At 60.0% G+C, this 20013-nt stretch overlaps 1 protein-coding gene across 2 annotated transcripts in view; it reads left to right on the top strand.

The window, feature by feature from the left end:
* NADSYN1 (NAD synthetase 1) overlaps window positions 1–19394 on the top strand; it is a 33562-nt gene extending 14168 nt beyond the window's left edge. Inside the window, exons 7-21 of one of the 2 annotated variants that reach the window (XM_025878505.2) lie at window positions 1511–1599; window positions 1725–1842; window positions 2231–2362; window positions 4229–4303; window positions 5039–5163; window positions 5663–5711; window positions 6111–6213; window positions 6640–6808; window positions 7791–7926; window positions 8622–8728; window positions 13716–13847; window positions 14346–14415; window positions 17298–17426; window positions 17862–18038; window positions 19145–19394. In XM_025878505.2, coding sequence (XP_025734290.1) covers window positions 1511–1599; window positions 1725–1842; window positions 2231–2362; window positions 4229–4303; window positions 5039–5163; window positions 5663–5711; window positions 6111–6213; window positions 6640–6808; window positions 7791–7926; window positions 8622–8728; window positions 13716–13847; window positions 14346–14415; window positions 17298–17426; window positions 17862–18038; window positions 19145–19195 — 1662 coding nt within the window. In that variant the 3' untranslated portion in view covers window positions 19196–19394. Of the gene's footprint in view, window positions 1–1510; window positions 1600–1724; window positions 1843–2230; window positions 2363–4228; window positions 4304–5038; window positions 5164–5662; window positions 5712–6110; window positions 6214–6639; window positions 6809–7790; window positions 7927–8621; window positions 8729–13715; window positions 13848–14345; window positions 14416–17297; window positions 17427–17861; window positions 18039–19144 lie in introns of those variants that run through there. The other variant, XR_012375441.1, reaches the window with a different exon arrangement.
* Window positions 19395–20013: the final 619 nt, after the last annotated feature.

Here is a 20013-nt window from a genome sequence, read left to right as displayed (position 1 = left end):
TGTGTGTGTGTGTGTGTGTGTGTGTGTGTGTGTGTGTGTGTGTGTGTCTGAAACAGACGTGTCTGCGACGGTCCTGACAGTAGGATGCTCCCCATTTCATTCTTCTGGGATCGTAGTATGTCCTAAAACCCATCCCAGTGGAGATGCACTAGGCTGACATGGGACAGAGTCTGCAGTTGGAAGGGTTTTGCCTGGTAGTTGATTGAAGGCCCGGGTAACGGGATTAAGGTTCAGGGGTGTGTCCAGGAACAAGGCAAGGACAGCCCAGGACCCGCTCCATGTGGACAGTTCAGGCCGGGGGGTAGTCAGTGAGCGTGGCTTCGGATATATGGTTTACCAGCCTGTTGCTCTGAGCTTTCTCACGATTTGTGGATTCCAGCCGTGCCCATGTGCTCACGTTTGCCAGGGGTGCAGGGGCGCCGCAGTCCCATGGCGGCCAGCGAGGGTCCTGGGTTAGGGCTCTCCTCACAGCCACAGCAAACAGTGAGCTTGTCCGGAGCAGGACGCATCAGAGAAGAAAGAGCCAGGTTTACACTGTGGCTCTCGCCGTCAGCAGTAAAGGGTGTCGAACTCACACATCAGGGAGCTCAAGCCAAGTGTTCTAGGATGTGTTCCAGGCCTCGGGATTATTTCTTGGCTGAACAAGGGGATGGCACTTCTACTGGGATGAAGGGAGGTAGCCAAGTTGGACCCAGGCTGGCCTGTACCAGAGCGTCAGCGTGCCGCCGCAGCATCCCACACCCACGTGACCCGGCAGCGCGTGGTAGGCTCAGGGCCTCCTCAGGCTGTCTGGCAGCCCGGGGTGGCTCTGCCCCTGCCCGGGGAGCTCCCGCCATGCGTGGCTTGTAAATGTGGTTCTTACTGATGGACACACTTGCACTCTGGCCCTGCCACTCGGGAGCTGGGTGACTTTGCTCAGGTTTCCTAAATGAGCCTCAGGTCCTTCCAGGCACAGGGGTGGGACCACCTGGTCAGACTGGTAAGAGTGTGGGTGACGCAAAACAGCGCACGGTGCCACGGCCACAGCTAAATGAGACCATTTACTCTTTTTTTTTTTTTTTAAGATTTTATTAATTTGACAGAGACACAGCGAGAGAGGGAACACAAGCAGGGGGAGTGGGAGAGGGAGAAGCAGGCTTCCCGCCGAGCAGGGAGCCCGATGCGGGGCTCGATCCCAGGACCCTGGGACCATGACCCGAGCCGAAGGCAGACGCTCAACGACTGAGCCACCCAGGCGCCCTGAGACCCTTTACTCTTAAGAACGAAGTTGACCGTGGGGGTTTGTGCCAAGGAAACTTGAAGAGTGGAGTGACAGTTTGTCACGGCCACAGTGAGCCCTGCAGCCACGCAGAGCACAGCGTCCGGCTAGTGAGGTTCCCTGTGGTGCCGGGCTGCCGGGCTGGGAATGCTCCCACGCTGGGGCTGGGAGGAGAAGAAAGGCAGCTCGGTCAGGGCGCAGCCCGGACGGACCACGGCCGAGGGATCTCGTGCACTTGTCCTCCGACTGCAGGAGACTGTGCCCTTTGGAGACGCAGTACTGGCCACCTGGGACACCTGCATCGGGAGCGAGATCTGCGAGGAGCTCTGGACGCCCCACAGGTCAGCCTCGGCCCCATGTGCACGGCAGCCCTGGCGGCGTGGCCTTGGGCTGTGGAGACATCGGGGCTGGGAGGGCAGGGCAGGGCGCGCAGCCTGTCACTTCTGTCAACCGCCTCTGCCCACAGCCCGCATGTGGACATGGGTCTGGACGGCGTGGAGATCTTCACCAACGCCTCGGGCAGCCACCACGTGCTGCGCAAAGCCCACGCCAGGGTGGATCTGGTGACCATGGCCACCACCAAGGTAGGCGTTGGGCCACGAGGCTGGAGCGTGCATGCTGCGAGCTGGCGCCGCGTCCCACACACCCGAGTCCCCAGAGCGCAGGCGGCAAGGATGCATGGTGGGCATCGGCGCCCGTAGTTGTGGCCCGTGCTCAGCAAACGTGCACGGGCTCCTCTTCTGGGGCCCCACCTGCCTGACCTCCTTTAACCCTGGCCGCACCCCAGGGAGGCAGGCGCTCCTACCCCTGCCTGCAGAGCAGGGCACCTGGTTCGCGGCGTCCAGTGGCCACGGGCTCACACCCCCAGGTCCCTGCTGCGTGCAGGCAGTTTCCCTGCAGGGGCGCTGTTTATGGTGTGGTGGGAGGGCCGAGGAAGGGCAGGTGACATCCCGCCGCCACTCGCGTTTTCAGAACGGGGGGATCTACCTGCTGGCCAATCAGAAGGGCTGTGACGGGGACCGGCTCTACTACGACGGCTGCGCCCTGATCGCGATGAACGGCCGCATTTTTGCGCAGGGGGCCCAGTTCTCCCTGGACGACGTGGTAAGAGTGAGCTCACTCACGCCCCTGGGAGTGACTGTGCCAGGGGGAGCAGGCTGTGTGGTGACAGCAGAGCAAGGGACCCCTGGGTCCCCCGGGAGGACGTGGAGCTGCAGCCGCCTCGGGAATCAGCAGGCACCGGTCCTCACAGCGAGGAGGGGCGTTTGGTGGGCGGCCTCATCCACAGGAGTGGGGCAGAGGGGAGCTCGGTGAGGCCACTTGAGACCCACTCGCTCTTGCCCACGCGTCCAGGCGTGTGCATGTCAGCTGTAGGCCTGACACCACCCTGCCCCCACGTCGGAATGCTCAGCTGTCTTCAGGCCAGGTCGATGTGGCCCGGACACTGGGCCGCATGTCCGAGCCGCGGGCACCTTGCCCAGGACTGATTGGCAGTGGACTGGGGTCACCTGCACCAGGAGGAGCAGGCGTGTGGGTCCCTGCAGGCTCTGGGCCCCAGCCAGGCCTCAGGGCTGGATACCTGGGGATCTGCAATTTAAGCACATACCCAGGTGATCCGTAAGCACACGAAAACCCGAGGACCGTTGCCACCCTTTTCCCCGAGGGGGCTCGCAGGCTGGAATTATCTGATTTTGTCCGAGCGTTCAGGGAGAGAGAGCATCACCATCCTCGGGCCGTGCTGTCCTGCCACGTCCTCCGTGATCCGCCCAAAATGATCAGAAGAGATGGCGTGGCACACAGAGCCGTCGCACAGAGCGGCAGAGTTGCAGACCGTGCCCCAGGACATGCTCCTCGGGGTCTTCTGAACCTCGTGGGCTGGCTGGCACCGTGGATGCCTCGGTCAGGCGTTTATGTTGATGCTAACCTGTTTTGGGGAAAAGTGGAATGGGACCTTCTTCTCATGAAAAAGATTCAAGCCAGAGTTTTTGGTTTTTGGTTTTTTGTGGCTTCACTCTTCCCTTGGCTTTTTCGCATGGAAAGTACGGTGGCTCACCTTGGTGGCCCATCACTTTGGGAAATGACAGGAGGACCGAAGGACAGATGAGCTCCATTTTCTGTTTCTCTCTGTGGAAGTGTCCAGCCTGGGTCGGGCCCGGTGTTGACAGCGGCAGATGCCCACAGGCCTGTTAGCAGGAGTGTCCCGTGTCACGCAGTGGTGCACAGGACTAGCTCCCGCTGCCCCCGACTTGCATGCAATGACACAATATTCTAGTGACCTAAGTCGGCTAGGAGTATTTTTTATGAAGATAGGAATAATATAAATGAGTTCAAACTTTTTCTTTTTTACCGTTTTTTAAAAGTTTATTCTTTTTCTGTCTTGTGGTATTTTTTATTCGTAATACTCCTGTCTCATCTGGCTGCGAAGGCAGGACGTGTCGCCACGATCACACGGGCAGCACATCCAGGCCCCTGGCGCGGATCGCCGGGTCTGTGGCTCCACCTCTCTGCCGTACTCCAACCTGGCCTTCCTCTGTGTGGGCTTGGATCTGGGCTTGCCTCTCCTCCTGGTCACAGGGTGGCTGCAGCAGCTCTGGCCATCTCATCTCCACACAGCCACGAGTGAAGCAGAAAAGGGGCTCTTGTTCCCGAGAGTCGTTTTAAGAGGGGAGAAGCTGTCTCAGAAGTCCGTGGCAGAAGCCCGCGGCAGAATCGGGTCCTGTGCCATGATTGAGGCTGCCACGTGTCTGAGTTCACTGGGGGCTTTGGGGGCAACAGCGAGAGGGAATGGCTTTGGGTCAGCAACAACACTGGCTGTCCCCTCTCCCTGGGCCCCTGGGAGCCCACAGGTCCCCAGTCCTGCCTTAGAAGGCGTGACTCTGTGCAATTTGGCACACCCATGAGAACAGCCAAATCACATGTGCGAGTGGGAGAAACAGGAAACACGCTTTGTCTTTGAAACCCCTTCTCTAGGAAGTCCTCACCGCAACGTTGGATTTGGAGGACGTCCGAAGCTACAGGGCGGAGATTTCATCTCGCAACCTGGCGGTGAGTTCGTAGGGACACACGCTGGTGCCTGACAACGCCCCGGGGACTCTTCTTAAATTCTTTATGTACTGATTGCGTTATTGAGCTGTTATTCCCGTGCCACACGGCGGTGCGGTGGTTTCGGGCATCCTCACGGGGTTGTGCAGCCGTCCGCACGTCAGCACAAAAGAAACTCAGAGCCGCTAGCCTCGCTCTGCAGCCCCCTCCTGCCCCGCACAGCCACCAGCCTGCCTTTGGTCTCTGGGTTGTGGGCGTTGCACGTACATGAAATTTCATCTGGCTTCTGTCACTGAGCACAACGTCCGCAGGGTCCCTGTCCAGCAGCTGTCAGGGCTTCGTGCCTTTTTACAGCCAAACAATGGCCCACGGAACGGGCGTGCTACACAGTGATGATCCAGCCGCCGCTGAGGACACAGGGACCGTGTCTGTTTTATGTGATGAATGATGCTCTCCAAACGTGTGTACGAGATCTCGTGAGGACGGTTTCTCTTGGGTGTGCACCTGGGCGGGGAGCTGCTGGGCCACACGGTCACTCCGTGCGTTCATCTGTGAGGGACTGTCAGACCGTCCACAGCAGAGGCCCCTCCACGTCCGAGGCTTCCAACACTGGGTCCCATCTGTCTTTCTGACTCCAGCCATCCCGCTTGGAGCCACGGCACCACTGAGGCTCTGAGGCCCGTTGCCAGGGGCTTGCTGCTGCGGGGGCGTCATGTTGTCACAAATCTCCGTCAGCAGGCCAGCAAGGTGAGCCCCTACCCCCGTGTGAAGGTGGACTTCGCCCTCTCGTGCCACGAGGACCTGCTGGAGCCGCCGTCAGAGCCCGTCGAGTGGAAGTACCACAGTCCCGCGGAGGAGATCAGGTGGGCGGCCTCTGCCCACAGGGAGGGAGGGAGTGGTGCTGGTCCCGGGGCACCGTGCCAGGGGGCGGGGGCCGGAGCAGTGTGGGCGGCTGGTTCCCAGAACCTGCCCGGGGTGGCCATTCAGTGAGGAGGAGGCCGTGCGGCATCAGGGTTGAGGGCGTCGGGGGCGCAGCCAGTCGGCCTGGCTTCTTCACCCAGCCCTGCCGCGTCCTGGTGCTGGGGCCTTGGGCACAGAGGCCCTGCTTGTCCTTTCCTTTTCGTGTCTTAGTTTTTCTGTTTCAAAATGGGGCCAGAAGATAATCACCTACCTCCCAGGGCCATTGGGAGACAAAAATGCATTAATTCCTGTGAAGCGCTTAACACAGAGACTTGGTGAATCGGGAGGGCCCCTCCCCCTGGCAGTTCTGCTTGGTGCTGCTCCTGCCTGGGCCCCTGCCCCCAGGTAAGCTGCAGACCAGGTCAGCGGCTCCCAGACCTCACGTGTCCCCTTGCTCTCCAGCCTCGGACCCGCGTGCTGGCTCTGGGACTTTCTGAGACGCAGCCGGCAGGTAAGATGTCCAGTGCTTGTGTTTGATTCCATGGCAGCCTAGGGATTTTCTTTTTTTCATGCTGCGTCCATCAGGAGCTTAGTCTATGTGAGGCAGAGGCCAGAGGGCACACAGAGATTTGACTCCATCTCTGGAGTCCTGTCTGATGACACTCAGAGTGATGAGACAGCATCCCCTGCTGGTCCCGTGCGCCTGATGTCTGTACTGGGCAGAGCGAGTCCTAGATGCCCTTTACAGCCCTTCATGGCGAGAGGGCTCTTTTCTTTCTGGAAAACCCGTCTGAAATGTGTGGCGCATCTTTGTTCCCCTCCACCGTCTGTGGGTGGAGCTGGGCTAAGTTTGGGCTAAGTTGCTCCTCCGAGGCTCTGCTCACACCTGCCTTTGGTTGGCCCATTCCAGGCCGGGTTTTTCTTGCCCCTGAGCGGCGGGGTGGACAGCGCAGCCACCGCCTGCCTCGTCTACTCCATGTGCCACCAGGTCTGCGAGGCCGTGAAGCACGGAAGTAGGTGGCGTCCGCTGGTCTAAGCAAGGTTCCAGGGGTGGGGACTGGGCTGAAGAGAACCCCGGGTCCTGGCCATCATGGGGGAAGGAGGCTCTGCAGATGTGCTCAGATGTCCCAGCAGGACCTGGGGACAGCAGGCCATTAAAGCCCCTTCTTGGGGCTCGGGCCCATGTGGCCGTGTCCATCAAGCCTTCCGCCCGCTGCTGGGCGCTGGCAGTGTGGCCCCGACCTCGGGCTCAGGCAAACCCGGGTCAGAATCCTCCCCCGTGCACCCTGTGTCGAACATCCCCTTGGCGTGCCCGCCAGAAACACGAGGGAGAGGCTCTGTAGGTGGAGACGCTGCCTGAGTGAAGGGAGGGACTGGGCTCTGAGCCCCGTGCACAGCCAGGGGCCGCTACCTGCTACCCGCCGTCTGGTGGTTTTCAGACCAGGAAGTGCTGGCTGACGTCCGGGTCATCGTGGACCAGCTCAGCTACACGCCCCAGGACCCCCGGGAGCTCTGCGGGCGTGTGCTGACCACCTGCTACATGGCCAGTGAGAACTCGTCCCAGGAGACGTGTGACAGAGCCCGGGAGCTGGCCCGGCAGATCGGAAGGTAGAGGGGGTGGCCGGCACTGGGGGGCTGCTGCGGCGGGACCCGCACCACCTGAGGCCCCGCCCAAGCCCACACTCATGCTTAGATGCGTGTCCAGGGTTGAGCAGGTTGCTACGGTCTCTCGTGAACCAGGTTTTAGGGAGACCGTATCCGTTCCACCCAGAGCCCAGCCGTGTCTGATTGCCACCCGTCCTTCCCTTCATCCTTGCATCCTAGGTGCCAGCCAGCAGGGCTCGTGGGCGCCCCCGTGTAGGAGCCCGGGACCCCGCTCACCGCTCTGGGGAGTGTGCAGGCTCTGTGCTGGCCGCTACCCTCTCCCACCCAGCGGGCTTCCTGTACCTGGGGAAGGGGGAGGGGCGGCCTCTCTCCCGATGGGGCGCCTCGGTCCATTCGGGCTCTTCGTTTCTTCTGCCGCTTGGGGAACAGTGCAGAGCTGCCCGTTGCCTGTGCCGAGCTCAGCTAAAGCCCCCAAGCCGTGCTGCTCCTGGCCGCGTCCCCCAAGGAGCTGAAAACGGGCTCAAACAGACATTTGTGCCCAGGCTCACGCAGTAGCCCGAGCGCAGAAGCAGCTCAAGCTGTTGGGTGACAGATGGATGAGTAAACGAGATGAGTTCTGGGCAGAGAATGGGGTATCTGTCGGCCTCAGAAAGGAGGGACCCTCTGACACCTGCTACCTCTTGACAACCCTGGAAAATGTGATGCTCGGTGAAATCCGCCAGGCGCTAAGCATCAGGGACCACGGGAATGCCCAGAATAGGCAACCCTACAGGGACAGAGAGCAGGGCGGGTGCAGACGGGCACCGGGCTCCCTGGGGCGCAGGCGCGTTCTGGAACCGGATAGAGATGCCGGCTGCATAGCACCGTGAGCTCACCCCGAGCATGCGCTTTCACACAGCTGGAATGGTGAATCCGGGGTTACGTGTGTTTTACCACATGTGCACGCACACACCCGTGCACACCCACCCTGCCCTTTCCCCGGCAGCCACCACATTGGTCTCAACATCGACCCAGCGGTGAAGGCCGTCATGGGCATCTTCAGCCTGGTGACGGGTAAAAGGCCTCTGTTCGCGGTTCACGGAGGAAGCAGCAGGGAGAACCTGGCCCTGCAGAATGTGCAGGTGAGCCTCCCAGCCAGGCCCTTGTCCCCGCGCGGGAGCCGCAGGGAGCCCGGGGCCTCATGGACAAGGCTGAGGGTGTGCGTGCACCCGTGTGTGAGTGTGCAAGAACTAGAGGACGCGGGGTTGTCCGAGAGTGCTGCCTGGGTGGAAGCTTGTGTGCTTGCGTGTGAGTGCACAAGCGTGTGCGTTAGAGGTGGGGGGGGAGACGTGCACACGCAGGTGTGAGGGTTCTGCATCTTCAGGGAGTGGCTCCACACACCCTACCTCTGGGGCTCCCGCCGGGGAGCCAGACACTGGCTGGTTGGTGGAGGGAAAGAGGGACCCTGGGCTCCAGCTGCTGTGCTCTGTCCCATCTCTCTCCCTTTTCTTTTGGCCAAGCGGCCTTCCCTCCTCCGGAAACGCTGGCTGTGAAGGGGGTGCAAAAAGGGGCCGAGATTTCTTTGCAGCCCCATCCCGCCCTGGAGCTCTCTCGGCTCCCCGGCTCCGGGTCCGTCTGTCTGGGATACGGTGCCGCCTGCCACGCGTTCATGAGTGTCGTGGCAGCTGTCAGGCCCGGAGGACCCTGCTTTCTCTGGACGCTAGAAATCTACGCTACTTGGAGCCCCTTTCCCTGGAGCTGTATGGGGGGCAGGGGCCAGTGTGCGTGTGTCCTCCCATGTCCAGCATAGGGTGACGTTTCCTGTCGTGTCCCCCAGGCTCGGCTAAGGATGGTCGTGGCCTATCTCTTCGCTCAGCTGAGCCTCTGGGCCCGGGGCGCTCACGGTGGACTGCTGGTGCTCGGATCGGCCAACGTGGATGAGAGGTGCGTGTGCCCGACTCCCGAGCACCCCAGATCTCCAAGGGTGCATGCTCCCCAAGACGGTGTTTCCAGGCCCCCACCCGTTCTCACTGCGTCTGCAAGACACACATTGTGAGGGTCACATCACCCCGCAGCACAGGCCACGTCATTACTTCAAACCTTCCCGATGACTCGGATGTGGAGACAGGTCAACACTGTTTCCTTCTGGCTCCCCACCCACCGGCCCGGCTCAGACCAGCTGCACCCGCCTTGGGGCTCTTCCTTTGCACTGGGTCTGGAATCTGTCTCCCCACCCCGCCTCTCTTGGTTTCACCCATCTCTCTCCTGGGCAGTTCCGCTGCGTCCTAGGCCCTTGCTCTGTCCAATTTTCACTCCCAAGCAGGTACCTCATCTCTGATGTGGATTTGAAATACTTTCTTGTATTGCTCACTGGTCGAAAAAACTCAGAGTCTCTCTATTGTTCTCTAGATAAATTTCAGCTGACTGTTAGGGTGAGCAGCGGAGGCTGGGAGGACTCCTCCAGCCTTGGTTTCTCCGTTTCTCTCCGGCGGGCCTTGTTAGCAGAGGGAGTCAAGAAATGTATCTGTCATTTATTCACCTATTCATCTGTGCATCAGTCCATCCATCCATCCATCCATCCATCCGTCCATCTGTCCATCCACTCACCCATCCATCCATCCATCCATCCATTGTCCCACTCACCCACCCATCTGTCCATCAGTCTGTCCACTCATCTGTCATCCATCCACCCATCTTTCTAGCTGTATCATGAGTGTCTTAAATCTTTCTACGTCCTTGCACGTCTCCAAACGTGTTCTCTGTTAAATATTATTTTGTACTTTTGGATCCTATTTCCTACTTGTGACAATTTGAAATTAGCACCTTTTAGCTGGTAAAAAATTCTCCCCATTCTCGTTCACATTTTGTCAATTTCCATTGCTTTTTTTGTTACCTCTGGTGTTTCTGTAAGGAAAGGATTTTTCAGGTGGGGTGTGACGTCTGGTGCATATCCCGAACCTGATGTAGTTGAGAATATTGGTGTGTTCTGTTTTGTTTGCTTTTGAACACGAGTTTGACTTGTCATGTTTGATACGGTGCCACTACCATAATTATTTTATTGCAATATTTCCCATCACAATTCTTATCCGTTGTCTTTTGGAATTTAATATTTAAGCAAAAAATAACTGATTTTTTTTTTCCAGGGTGGGAATGGGCTTCTGGGTGCTTAAAGCCAGGCTAAAAGCTAGGCCTCTCTTACGGGGACATAGAAGTCTGTCTACAGCTGCAGAAACTTTTCAGTTGTGCTTCCCCTGTTGTCTTTGTTTCCTGTCCCCGCTGGGACGACTGTCCCTCGCTGCATCCCCGTCTACGATCCCTCCGTTGCTCACATACCAGGGTAGAGCCTCCAGTCTGAGTCTCTGCTGTACTGGTTCTCGTTTAAATGTTACTTCTCATCCTAACTTTGGTTCCGTTGCGTTCTGATTTGCTCACTCAAGGAATTGATAAAACGTGTGCCACATGTCAGGTGGTCTTCTTGATGCTGTGAACAAAACAGCAAACTAATTCCCATTTTATTCTAGTGGAAGGAGACAGGTAATAGGAAAACTAATCACGTATGTAGGAAGTGGAAAGCCTACAGAGAAAACCAGGGTAGGCGCGGGGAGTTTGGGCATTTGGGCTTGTAAGTAGGGTGGCCAGGGAAGGCCTCTCTGAAAAGTTAGTTTGTAAAGGAGGAGGGGAAATGCAGCCAGGAGAACAGCCTGTGCAAATGTCCTGTGGTGAGAGCCCACCGGGACAGAGAGCGATTGTCACCTGTCTGCAAAGCCCCATCTTGTCCGAGGGAGGTCCCGGGAGCCCAGCTGGGACAGGTTGGAGGAGAGTGGTGGGTGAGGACCGCGGGTTGGCTCTTTCTAGAAGTTTCACCTGCAGGAGAGGGGAGGTGCAGGGTGGAAGCTGGCAGGAGCAGTGAGACAGGGGAAGGTGTTTTCTTAAGGTTTGATGAGAGAGGTCTAGCCGTTGCTGATGAGGAAGGGGGACGTGGGTGGACAGCTGCTGTGCCGTCACGAGGAGGTGGGAGCGGGCGGCCAGGCGAGGGGCCGGCTTTATTGGGAGCCCAGCTAGTGTGTCCACGGAGTAGCAGGAGGCCGCAGAGCGGACGGCCCAGATGCGGGTGGGGGGAGGTATAGGGTCGGGGCTGCGACTGCCCTCTCGAGGCAGGAAGCAGTCACCAGCCGAGCGGGGGTGCGGGGCGGGTGGTGGGCATTTGAGGGGAGTGGTGACGAGCGAGCGAGACAGGTCAGGGAACCAGGCGGGCAACGCCAGCCCTAAGGACGCCCCGGAGGTGGGGTTGCACTTTGCAGCCAGCCGTGTCCAGCTGCATATGCGTGTGGAGCGTGGGAGCCGGGCGAGGGTGGCAGAGAGAGGGGGACGCGGGAGCTGAGGAGCCGCAAGGAGGGGTGAGGAGGAGTGAGCACGAGGCAGAGGCCAGGTAAGCCACAGACTCCGCGTCCTGGTGCGGTGGAGCCTGCAGGAGTGAGCCGTCACCCCCGTGTCCCGTGATCCGCTGGGAGACGGACCAAGCATCGGGCCATACTCGTGGCTGTGGTTGATTACAGCCAAAGGTTGTAGAGTGGAAGGCACATGGAGAAAACCAGGCCCAGGCTTCCAGAATCGTCTCCCAGGGGAGCGTCACCAATGTGCTTCCTCCCCCGGCCGCACCTGTGACAGCAGGGAAGCGTGTCAGAGACTCCGTGCCCAGGGGTTGCGCCGGGGGCTGGTCACATGGGCACCATCCCCCTGGCATGGACCAGGCTTTCGCTCCCAGAAGGAGAGCAGTGCTTAGCACCAACCAGTTCACGCTGCCTGGGGGGGTGGGGCCGGGGGACGGCAAGGCGTGCTTGGCTCCTGGTGTATTTTGGCATCACAGGGAGAACCGACAGGATTTGCTGGTGGACCAGACGTGGGGTGAGGATGCCCAGGCCAACCCGAGCCACCAGAAGGACGGACTGGCGTTTGGCCAGATGTGGAGGCGCAGGAAGCGGGTGGGGAGCTCAGGGTCCAGTGCCGGGAATGTCGGCTTTGACACGTCTTCCAGACATGCGCATGGAGGTGTGTGGTGGGCAGTCATACGGGGATTCTGGAGCCCCGGTGTGAGCCGCACCCGCAAATCTGGAAGTCTGCAGACGGCGAAATGCCGTTTAAAGCTACGAGGGCAGCTGGGCCTGTGGGACTGAATGTTGACAGAGAAGAGAGTGGGTCGGGGGGCCCAGATTCCGATACGAGGAAGCTGCCGCTGAGCACCCAGCCGGTGCGCTTGGAACCAGGAGGACAGGCGCCCAGAGCCGGGCAGAGGGGCTGTTTCGGGGTGGCTGGTGCTTGTCACTCGGGTGGGGAGTGGGGAGCACTGGCGGCTTTTTACTGGAGAGGCCAGGGCAGGGAGCTGGCGGCGAAGCTCGAGAGAGAGCAGGAGGGGAGTGGACGCGGCCCCGAGAGGTTCGGCTTGGGGGGCAGGGGCACATGGGCCGAGGGGGGACAGGAAGGTGGCAGCCGTCAGGCGTTACCTGTGCTCACGGGAGTGGAGGGGGCCGGCTGTTGGAGCCCGTGAACCTGCCTGTTAGCGGGCTGTCCCAGCCGAACATTGTCAGCTCCCGGTGCTTCTCGGAGCAGGCTGGAGGAGGCACACGGTGGGATGGAGCCCATCGTCCCCTCTGGCCAGCAGACCCTGTCCCCACTCAGCCGCCCCTTCAACAGGAGGGGGAGCGGTGGAGCGGCCACCTCGGGGTGGATGGGAGGAGCCCCACTCAAGGCGGCACCAGGTTTGCCTGCTCCTCTGTTTGGTGCTCTGGGGGTCTTACGCCCGAGGCCCGGCTCTGGGGCAGGAGTCTGGAGGAGGAACAAGACCTGGGTCTTTGTCTCAAGCAGCAGGAGGTCAGTTGTGAGGGTGGAGGGGGCCCCATGCTCACAGGACAGGTGTGTTTTCAGCCAGACCGGGCACAGGACATCAGGCAGAACGAGCAGCTGTTCTGGTGCTGGTGTCGAAGTGTGGGCTTGGGCGACACAGGCAGAGGCTGGGCCTTGGAAGGCCACCAGCAAGGGGGCTCAGGGACACATGGCGGGGTCGGGAATCACCTTGTGGGAGGGTGGGGGCGGTGGGGGGACCTGGGGATGTGGTGGAGAACTGCTGTCCAGAGGTGGGTGTAGAGGGAGGCGTCCCCTGGACGGTGTGGGGTAGCGAACGACCAGGGAGTCAGTGGCCCAAGCACACAGTGTCCTTTCGCCATTGTGTACGAACCCAGTTCAGTATGGATCTCACTGGGCTAAACTCAAGTTGTTGGCAGGGCTGGTTCCTTCTGGAGCTCGGGGTCCCTCCCTCCCCCAGCAGAGCCTGCGGGGCAGCATCTCTACCTTCCTCCCGGCTCACAGCACCTTCCGGCCCTGCTGCCCACCTTCCTCCTAGACCCGTAAGGATGCTTGTGAGTGCATTTAGGGCCACCTGACAATCCAGGATGAGAGCCTCACCTCGAGGTCTTCACCTTAATCCCATCTGCAGCCCCATTGGCCTTGGGGTCCCATGTTCACAGGTTCTGGGTAGAGGTTGTGGGTGTGTTCGGAGGCCACTCTTCAGCCCCCTGCAGGAGGTATCTGGGAGGAGGAACTCACAGGCATGGGGAGGTGGCCCGGCCGCCATGGGCTCAGCCCTCAGCCCCCCATTCTGCCAGCCCTGGCCTTCAGACATGCTGCTCCCAGCTGGACGCCAGGCATTCCCAGGTCTGTCTCCCGGCTCCCACGCCTTCTGAGGAGTGCCAAATACCTCCCCTTGGTCATCTGCCGCCTCGGCCCCTTTGCGGACGGCTCCGGCTGTGCCAGGCGTGTCTGAGACCCTCCAGCTGGCCGAGCTCTGGCTCCGGGTGTTGACAAGGGCTCGGACCCCAGGCAGGATCTGCAGCCCCTCAGGTTAGCCATGTGGAAATCCTGTGTTCTCTCCCCATAGTCTCCTCGGCTACCTGACCAAATATGACTGCTCCAGTGCGGACATCAACCCCATCGGTGGCATCAGCAAGACGGACCTGAAGACCTTCGTCCAGTTCTGCCTGGAGCGCTTCCAGCTCCCTGCCCTGCAGGGGTGAGTGCCGCCCGCGAGACCACAGCTGCGCCCAGCATCGGCCCCTTCCACAGCTCCCTCCTGCCTGTTGGAAACGGTCCCGCCCTTCAGCGGGCACTTGGGGTGCCGTGACCCGGCAGCCCCCTTCGCGTCAGTGCTCCCCTGGGCCCCCCAGGGACTTTGGGCGATGTCTTTAGACCTTGTAGGTGATGGTAGCAGTGTGCTCATGGCATCTAGTGGGTAGGTGCCCCTAGGTGGCCTGCATCGCCCAGGACGGCCCCACAAGAACGCATGACCTGCCCGTGGGGTAGCCCCTGCCGTCAGTTCTTTCCCCAGGTCACAAAGCCCCCCGACATCCACGTCTGTCTCCCCAGGAAAGCCCAGCCCCAGCTCGGGGTTGACAGGGGCATTGCTGGAGACCAGTCGTTGCGCCTGGGACAGTTGGTTTGGGGGTTTCTCCCCACGCTCACGAGCTCTGTAGTAGCCACCACGGCTAACCTCCGTGTGTCTTGGCCGCAGCATCCTGGCAGCACCAGCCACCGCAGAGCTGGAGCCCTTGACCGATGGACGGGTGTCCCAGACAGATGAGGTAGTGCTGGTGGCTTTGTCACCGTTCCCCATCTCCCTGCTTCCTCATGTCCATGCTGGGCTCTTTCATGGCCTCCTTTCTGCCCCAAGCAACCAGGGAGCCCAGGGTTCAGCGCCTGTCCCGCTGCTGACCTTGGACGTTTCGCTTCGGCCTTCTTGAGGCTGACCCCCGGGCGGAGGGGTGAGTGGGGCAAGTCTCTTGCAGGTAGCAGGGGCGCGATCTCACAAGAATCACTCTTGACCCTGGCATCCCATGCTGGCTTGCAAGCGATGAGGGCCGGTCGGGGCCATAGGCTGTGGTGTGCAGCTTCCGTGGTCGAGGCTGGAGTGGCCGTGAGCCGTTGCAGAGTCTGTGACAACTGACCGTTCTGCCTCCAGCGCCTTTGGACACAGAGATTTACTTGTGCTCATCCCAAGAGTTTGTAGATTTAGTCTTATATTTAAGGCCGCGACCTGGTTGGGGTAGTTTTTGTGTGTGGTGTGAGGAAGGGATCCCACTTGGTGGTCTTGTTGAAGAGACAGTTCTCCCGCGGAGTACCTCGCCATCCTGGTGGAAATCAGTTAGCTGTAAGTGTGTGGACCCATTCCCAGACTCTGTCCCACTGACCTGTGTGTCCATCCCTGTCCCAGAACCTCACTCACTCGGTAACCGCAGCTTGGTAGGAAGCTTTGATATCGGCAAGTGGGAGTCCTCCCACTTTGTCACTCTCTCTCAACGTGATTTTGGCTGTTCTGGGCCCTCGGAATTTCCATATGAATTTTGAGATCAGGGTGTCATTTTCTGCCGCACACACGGCGCCAGCTGGGATTTCCACGGCAGGTGCGCTGAGTCTGTAGCTCGATTTGGCAGGTGTTGCCCCCTGAGAATATGAGGTATTCTGAGCCCTGGACGTGGCATGTCTCCGTCTTCACTTCGGGCCTCTTACTGTCTCAACGTTTTGCAGCTTTCAGAGCGTGAGCGTGCACTTGTTTTGTTATTTATTTCTAAGCATGTTACCTTCTTTGTTCTCCCGTAAATGGAATTGTTTTCCAAGTTTCATTTTTGGGTGGTTCGCTACCCATGTCTAGAAGCACCTGACTTTGCAGCTCCTTTCTGTCTTCTCTTTCTTGTCCCTGCCACGTGTTCGAGGGTCAGTTTGCACTTCTCCCCATGTGGCATAAGGTGGAAAGTGAGGTCTTCTTTTTTAAAAAATTCCGCCCTTACCGCCACACCCCTGGGCCCCACACAAAGATGCCACGTCTTCATTTTCGCGTATCTCCAGGCACGTTCTAATTTTCCTCGTGATTTCTCTTCTCACCTGTCGGTTACTTGAGAGCCTGCAGTTTGATTCCCACATGTTCGTGAGTTCCTGAGATTTCCATCTGTCACTGAATTTGTGATCCTATTTCTTTATGGTCGGAGAGCAGACTTCTCCAGTGTTCTGAAATTCACGGAGGCCAGTTTTATGGCCTGTCATCTGGTCTGTCCTGCAGAATGTTTCGTGTGCCTCGAGGAGAATGTTTGCTCTGCAGTTGTGGGTGGAATGTTCTAGAGAGATCGGTTAGGTCTAGTCAGTTTGTAGGTTTCGAGTTTTCTCTCCCCTTGTTGGTTTTTTGGTCTAGTTTTGTGCATTATTGAAAGTGGGGTATTAAATCTCCAACTATTATTGTTGAAGCTAGGGAATTCAATGTTGCACTAGAAAATATTCACCTCACGCAGAGGAAAGCGGTAAAGGAGGTCCGTGGCATGACCCGCTAGGCACTGGGGCTCAGCAGTGAGCCAGCTGGGCCTGCCATTTTTATGTGAGGCCCTGGGACACACAAGCGGGAAGTAACCATGAGGGCTCCAGATGGCTCCTAGTGCTGCCCACACATTGACCCGGGTGACCCGAAGGTGGCCGTGTCCCTCCGATAGGGGTCAGGACAGGCCACCCCAAGGAGGTGACATTGGAGCTGAGGCCTGAGGGAAGGCCAGGGTGGGCAATGGGGAGTAGGGAGGAGGGCCTGGTCACAGGGGGTCCTGGTTGGAGGTGAGGGCCGTCCTGCCGTGCCGTGAAATGTCAGCGTCACCATCTGACTCTCTCATATGGCTCTGGCTGTATATTCTGGGGCACAGTGGGAGCTGAGGGGGGATTAGAGCAAATACGGAGAAATGCAAAAGGGGCTTGTGTGAGCCTCAGTGTGACGCTGGCTCTTTTGAGCCGGCCTGGGGCGTTCCGTGGCCAGTGTGACCCAGGTATCTGTGCTGAGCCGTCTGTCCTTAGGAACAGCGGGCTCCCTGGGGCGGGGAGCAGGGCCGGTCTGCAGGGGGGCCCTGCCTGGCCTTGGTCCTGGCTTCGGCCTCCTGGGCCTGCTGGAGCCAAACCCACCGGCCGGCACCTTAAACGAGAGACCCGTACCTTCTCACCATTCTGGAGGCCCAGAGGCCGAAATCAGGTCGTCTACAGGCCACGCTCCTGGCGGGACACTCCAGGGGAGGGTCCTCTGTGCAGCTCCCCGGGGCTACCTGGGCTTCGGCCACGCCCCCCCCACCCTGTCATCATGCGGTTTCTCCCCGGGCGTTCTGTTCCGTCTCGTATAAAAGCCCCCACATCCAGGGCCGTCTCATCTCAAGATCTTTCACTTAATTACATCCACAAAGACCTTTGTTTTCCCAAATAAACCCACAGTTTGCGGGTTCTGGGGTTTGGAGCATGGACAGAGCTCAGTCTGTCACAGCCCTCAAAACCAGGCTGGTCCTTTCTCCTAATGCCGGCTCCGTGGCACCAGGCGGTGCGGGGGAGTGAGCCCATGCTCCTGCTCGTGGCCCCGTGGGGACCTGCCCACCCCCAGGTCTCAGGTCCGTGGGCACTGGGGCCGCAAGCTGTCCTCCAGCGCTGGCCTGCTGCCTCTCCCTCTCCGCAGGGGGACATGGGCATGACGTACACGGAGCTGTCCGTCTACGGCAGGCTCCGGAAGATCGCCAAGGCCGGGCCCTACAGCATGTTCTGCAAGCTCGTCACCATGTGGAGAGACGTGTGTTCCCCGCGGCAGGTACGGCACATGCGGCGCTCGGCAGAGGGGGCCACAGACACAGTGCCCGCGGGGGTAGTCTGGCTGCCAGGAGCGACTCGGTGCGCCCTGGCCTGGAACGGAGGCGCTCTGTCGCCCGCGACACAGCACCCCATCGTCGGCTCCTCCGACTGGGGCCCCTGCCTGCTGTCTGGCTCGCAGTCGGGCCCGTTGGGGTTCACACGGTGGTCCCCACAGAACCGCCTGGAAGCCTCATGCCGTGCGTCTTCCTGCGCACCCCGCTTGGGTCCGCTGACGCGGCGTCCTGGGGCGCTGGGGCGGGAACCCACGCGGGACGGCCCAGCCAGCCGCCCGGGCGCACGTCCGTCCGCCGCTGCCCTGGGGGAGGCTGGCGCGCAGGGCTGGTAGCTGTGCGGTGTGATGCGGGCCTCAGCCCCGCGTGTCCTCGCCCACCAGGTGGCCGACGGAGTGAGGCGCTTTTTCTCCAAGTACGCTGCGAACAGACACAAAATGACCACGCTCACACCCGCGTACCACGCGGAGAGCTACGGCCCCGACGACAACAGGTTCGACCTGCGGCCATTTCTGTACCGCGCCGGCTGGCCCTGGCAGTTCCGGTGCATAGAGGATGCGGTAAGTGGGGCGCAGGCGGCTCTTCCCCGTGTCCGGCGTCTGTGGGGGAAACACCGGCTCGCTTCCGCTGAGGACCGGAAAGCTTTCTGTTTGCAGCGATGGTGTTTACTGTCCTCATGTCCGCGAAGGGCCAAGTGTGTGCTGTTTGTGCCGTGTCACTCAGCGAGCAGCCGTGTGGATGCGGGGCCCGTTGCCGTCGCTTCCAGACAACTCCAGGATCCAGACAGGCTCTCGTCTCCTCATCCCCCCCGGCTGGCCTTTCCTTTGCTAGTTAATAATCCAGCGAAGGAAGGATTAGCAGGTTCAGTTTAGAAAAGCAAGTCCCGCTTTCCCTTCCCAAGGCCAAGGGCTGGAGCCAGGGCACGGGGCACGTGGGACTGCCCTTCCTGGCGCAGGTAGCCATAGCCCATGGGAGGGAAGCCGGCCAGTGGGGGGCCCTCGATACACTGACCGTGACAAGCTGGGACGCGTGCAGAGTTGCGCCGGCGATCACGGCGGGACGGACGGACGCTCCATCTGTCTGGTGGCCGAGGGAGGTGTCTCTGTAGATGACGTGGATCTGGGGGATGGACCCCGAGTCAGACTACACATCCGGGCCGTGGTTCTCGGGGGAGGGGTCACCCCCAGGGACAGCAGGCCTTGTCTGGAGTTGTTCCCGGGGATGGCGTCGGGTGGGGTCTGTGTCATTGGCATCTGGTGGGCGGAGTGCGGGGACACTGCTGGTTCCAGGGGTGCCCAGGACAGCCCACCTCCAGACGAGGTATCAGTGAGAGGTGGGGCTTGGCTCCCCCACCCGCACTCAGCAATGGGTTCCCCCAAATCAGGAGTGGGGTTCGGAGGCCGTGCAGAGGTAGACCCCTCAGAAGACACACGTAGGCAGAGATACAATCTGCTGTGGTCTCTGCGTCTAGCAGGGACAGCCGTGATGTGCTGAGGCACGTCCTCCCAGACTTGACCAGCGCACATGCTCTGCATCCTTCCCGTGTCCTTAAGCATCGTGGGGACTGCCTCACGGGCTGCTCATCCAGTCCCGTGACCACCACCCTTGCTCGGTGCGAACCGGTGTGTTTTGACAGCATAGACATTCGCGTGTCCTGTCCGTCCAGGTTCTCCAGCTCGAGAGCAGGGGCCGTCAGGACCTGGATGGTGTTGACTGACGCCGGCTCCTGCCTGGAGGGCCCCTCCCGCAAGGGTCCCATATGTGAGGTGGGCCTCGCCAGTGACCGTGAGCAGGGGCTCAGCCACCCCTGCCTGGAGCAGCGTGCCAGCATCTTGTTTCACATCTCACGGGACAGGGATCTGTTCATTCTCGGTCCTTACAAAAAGGCTCAAGTAAAGAGAATGTGATTTCTGGGAGCAGAGTCTATGTGTGTGGTGGGTGGGGATGAGGAGCCTCCTCTTTCATCCCCTCCTAAGCCCCCCTCAATTCCTAGGATCCTCTCTTGGGGGCTAAGCCCCAGGGGATCGCAGCCTCCCTGGTGCAGAGGGAAGCTGAGATGGGATTGGCCACACTCACAGTCCCCCCGTTGCTGGGGAGGGGGCACAGTCAGTTTGGGGTCTGTGCTGCTTTCCCTGCCCAAAAGCCTTACCAAAGAAAAGAAACTTGTAAGCAAGAAAAGAAATTTATTGGTTAACATGTGGGACAGTGCAGGGCTTGTGATGGCTTCAGGTCTGGCTGGATCCAGGGTATGCACATGTCCTTAGAACTTGGTTCTCTCCTCCCCCTGCCCTGCTCAGCTCCTCTGCCTCTTCATGCTCCACATTGGGGCGCTACGGCCCCAGCCCTGCGAAATCCCCGGTGTAAATCCAGCAGGAAATTAGTGTGTGTATTTTCCTGCTGGGTCACACGCCCATCCCCAAACCAGTTAGCTACAGCACAGGGGCCCCCACAGAGGACCAGGAGGTGTTAGAGAGGCATGGAGAGTGGGTGGTGGGTCCTCAGACAACACACAGCCTTCCTGTCTGAGGCGACCGT

The sequence above is a fragment of the Callorhinus ursinus genome, unplaced genomic scaffold (assembly GCF_003265705.2).
Source record: "Callorhinus ursinus isolate GAN/ISIS: 27379988/994484 unplaced genomic scaffold, GSC_fseal_2.0 scaffold51, whole genome shotgun sequence".
NCBI lineage: Eukaryota > Metazoa > Chordata > Mammalia > Carnivora > Otariidae > Callorhinus > Callorhinus ursinus.
Note: the sequence above shows the minus strand (reverse complement) of the source record. Positions and strands in the feature narration are given on the sequence as shown.